Source organism: Pundamilia nyererei, unplaced genomic scaffold (genome assembly GCF_000239375.1).
Source record: "Pundamilia nyererei isolate P.nyererei 1_Seehausen unplaced genomic scaffold, PunNye1.0 scaffold00016, whole genome shotgun sequence".
NCBI classification, from domain to species: domain Eukaryota; kingdom Metazoa; phylum Chordata; class Actinopteri; order Cichliformes; family Cichlidae; genus Pundamilia; species Pundamilia nyererei.
Window position 1 is genome coordinate 1,093,151 of NW_005187417.1, and position 3,725 is coordinate 1,096,875.

Here is a 3,725-nt window from a genome sequence, read left to right on the forward strand (position 1 = left end):
ATATATATATATAAAAATTAGATGTATATTTGTATATTGTAACCTTACTCAGTTTAAGCAGAGGTTGCAAAATGATTCAGCATTTCATTGTAATCTGTGTGCATTATAATTTGAGCATACACAGCTAAATACATTCAAAAATAAGAAGTCTTACATACAAGCTTAGATCCTTTCCAACCTCCAGTTTGTAGAGCTTTAATGGTAAAAATTGTATTTCATGCTGATTCAGATTCAACTCCTAAACTGCAAAAAATGTCTGCAAAAATGTCAGATGCTACAGCAATGCCTGAGTTGCACAGACACCAGTTCACTAGGGGAAAATGTGCATTCTCTAATTGGTGGCAAGTGACTAGGTGGCGGCAAAGAACTTCGTTATGATTGCTTTAGTTGCTAGCAGATTGTTGCCTGTAGTTTGCATGAAAGATGCCAACTTTTATAACTTTTATAACCTTTGGGGTTATGTCAGAAAGGGTATCTGGTTTTAAAGTCTAACAAAACAAATATGCAGAGCTACCTGCTGTGGAAATCTTGTGTTGCACTGTCTAGCTTCACTGCTGCTCAGAGAGTAGTTGGCAAGTGTTTGCAGACAGGTTGGTGTCTTCCATTCAAACTACAGGCAACCATCTGCTAGTGAAGAAAGCAGTCATAAGCTGTGTCCCAAAACGTAGGCTGCATCCTTCGGAGGCCACATTTGAAGGCCACTTACGTGACAGCCAGGCGACGAAGGCTGTCCCAATTCGTCGACTGCTTCAAATACGGTTCACAAATGCGTCCTTCATTTCCCCAAATTTGAAGGATGGGTCGGGTGTGTCCTTCGTGGCCTACCATATCCCAGAATAAATAGCACGGCTCAGCCAATTTCAGTTTCCAACAATGGCGGCCGCTACTAAGTTTTAATATTACTCTTATTACTCTTTCTGGGTCACAAAATAAACTTTTAACATATTTTCAGACGAGAAAGTAGCCATGTAAACTTCAAATATCTGCTTGGTTTATCAAGACATCGCATATTTGCAAAAGTGCGCCGACATTTTCGGAGACGTCTGTTACCCACCCGCTTGATAGCTAGCCGGGGGGTTCAATGGTCACTCGAGCCGACAGGAGCAGCGGACTCCCAGCTTCATCGTTTTCAGACCCTGCTGTCTTTCACTACTCAGGTTAAACATGATATATAAGTCACTCGGATAACTTAAAAATGTAATTTTTTTTGAAGGCTAGACCGTCCCATTTCACAGCCTCGCACTTCCGGCCTTTTCGGTCTTCGAAGGACCCGGCCCAGGCTGGGTCCTCCGAAGGATGCGGCCTACGTTTTGTGACACAGCTATAGACTTTCAAAAGTCTCAAGCAAACTCCATGCCAACTGGTCAGGGAGTGCATATTTTTCCCTAGCAACCAGTCATTACTGGCTTGCCTGGTAGGACAGTCCAAGTTACCTCTGTTGCTTTCTGGACTGTCCTAATGCAGTCACCTGCACGAACCTGGTTCTTCATGGAGGATAAACATCAAGGACTTCAAACAGTATTTGATCAACTATTATTTGCCTATGTCATACTAGAGACCTAAAATCTTGACATTTTGAAGTTTAGTCTGTGGCAGGAAACTAGTCTTAATGACTCAGTTTTCCCAGACAGGGATTAAGCCTTGGAATAAAACGTTCCAGTGGAGACCTTCATTGAATTTTTGTTTTAGTCTAGGCTTAATTCACTATATACAAAATGTTGAGTTTTCATTGCAAAAACCCGGTGTATAGAAATTCTTTTAAAATACTTACCTGATGAATCTCTTTGTTGAGTCTAGGTTTTATTACAAATGTTCAGGACGATTATCATTACCGAGAAATTAAAGTTGAGCCTTCTTGCACTGCAAATAAAAATGTTCATCTTAACACGTTTGTTTTGTCATTGATGTGAATCAGTGTTTTAAAAGCATCCCAAACACAGACACAGTGAATGAAACTGTATTAGGCTGAACAGTCAATATTTCCTCAATGTCACTATGAATAACTTGTTAAGATGGACAGAGTTGATGCAACTGTTTGGCCTTATTGCTCATTTTTCCACAGAATCCCGAAGAGTCTATTCTTTGACTAAACCAGATTCGCATGCAGGAAAGAGACTGAAAGTCTGCATTTACATTGAGCTGAGTGTAAATGAATGAGCTGTTTTTCACTGCAGCTGATTTCCAAATGAACAGAATGATAGATATTTGCAAAATGGCTCTTTAAAGTCTTGCACATTTCAGTAAGTTTCTTTTGGAAGCATTTTAGCTTTGTGGAGAAAAAGACAAAATCAGATTTATGAATGGAGAGTTCCCATCTACAGTTCCTGTCTTATTTATATTTTCATGTAATAGTTTTAGCCATATTGTTTTTGTTACTTTTATTAAAACATCACTGTAAAGAAGTTGTGAAAAAACACCAGCTGACAATCAGACAGGTTTTTAAACAATTCAGCATTTTTGGTTCCAGGTATTTGCCCAACTAAATATCATTGAGTATTTGTGGCTGTAGCAAGAAAGGCTGGCATGCATGCTGCATGCACGAGGTGCGATCAAAAGATGCTTGGCCATATCAGTGCAGTCCCTACTCATTAACTGGACTACTGGCCAGATTTGCATCCCTGCAACTTCATCTTTCTTAAACTTTCAAATGCAAATAAAAGTGGAATGACTAAAGTTTTGACACAGTGGAAGAAATCAAGTGCTTATTGTAGAAGGAGTCATGCTGACCTTGATGGAAAGATTGTTCAAATTTGATTTTTATTGACTACCTTAGAACTTTCTGATCACACCTCACATACTTTGTGCAAGAAGACATAACGACATAACAGTGCAAGAAGCTGCTTCTCTGGATGGGCTCCAACTCCACCGCTTTGGACTGCTGCTAGTGACTGTAATCCATGTTCTGCTCTGCAGCTTTGGTGAGCTCAGTGTAGTGGCATCAGCTCCTTACCTTTTATGGATCACTGGGCAACACTCTGTAGTTGGTGGTATTGGACACTCTCTCTCCAGAACAGAACAACATTTACAGTCGCCAGCTGCAGTTCAAGGCACTTGTCGGTGTCTGAATGGTGCTGAGGACCCACCAGAGCACAAAGCTGACCAGCATGCAAGTGTTAAATGCTATATGAAAAAAAAAAATCTCAAAACACTTGGGCACTCATACCAGTATAATATGCATGTTTGAAAAAAAAAAGATTTCTTTAATAATTAGCTTATTCTTAAAAAACACGCCTGTTGACTTCATGTAAAGATATGCACAGGATGAATATTTCTGACACACTAAAAGTGTATTTAATATATTTATTCTCAGACTGTTGCTGTACTATTGTACAGTTTCTAGTTTTATTCAGAAGCCACTAAGCCACAGTTTTTACTACCAAATAAAAATGTGTTTATATCCTGGCTTGTTCAAAACCTGCCTGATTGCCTGACTTTTTGTTATTATGTCCATTTGATGATATTCAAAGCTGCTTAATGGTTTACCAAAAAGCTAAAATGCTTCATAAAATATTTCTAAGTGCAACTGCATGATTTACTTTTATTAAAAAGAGGACCAAGTTAATTGACATGTCTCTGCCTCCTCTGTGCAGCTCCCAGTTGGCGATGAAGTATTTGGATCCAGCTTTTACTTCTCTGACCAACGCTCTCAGCGAGGACCTGCAGAACTCATCTAAATGGAGGCACAACAGCACTGCTTTTAACCAGCAGAGGTAGAACACACACAC

The 3,725-nt window shown here is 39.5% G+C and overlaps 1 protein-coding gene across 2 annotated transcripts in view; it reads left to right on the plus strand.

Annotated features, from left to right (window-relative positions):
• st8sia3 (ST8 alpha-N-acetyl-neuraminide alpha-2,8-sialyltransferase 3) overlaps positions 1–3,725 on the plus strand; it is a 23,641-nt gene that overhangs the window by 13,440 nt on the left and 6,476 nt on the right. For both annotated transcript variants that reach the window (XM_005725503.1, XM_005725504.1), the window contains one exon: positions 3,591–3,710. In XM_005725503.1, coding sequence (XP_005725560.1) covers positions 3,591–3,710 — 120 coding nt within the window. The remainder of the gene's footprint in view (positions 1–3,590; positions 3,711–3,725) is intronic.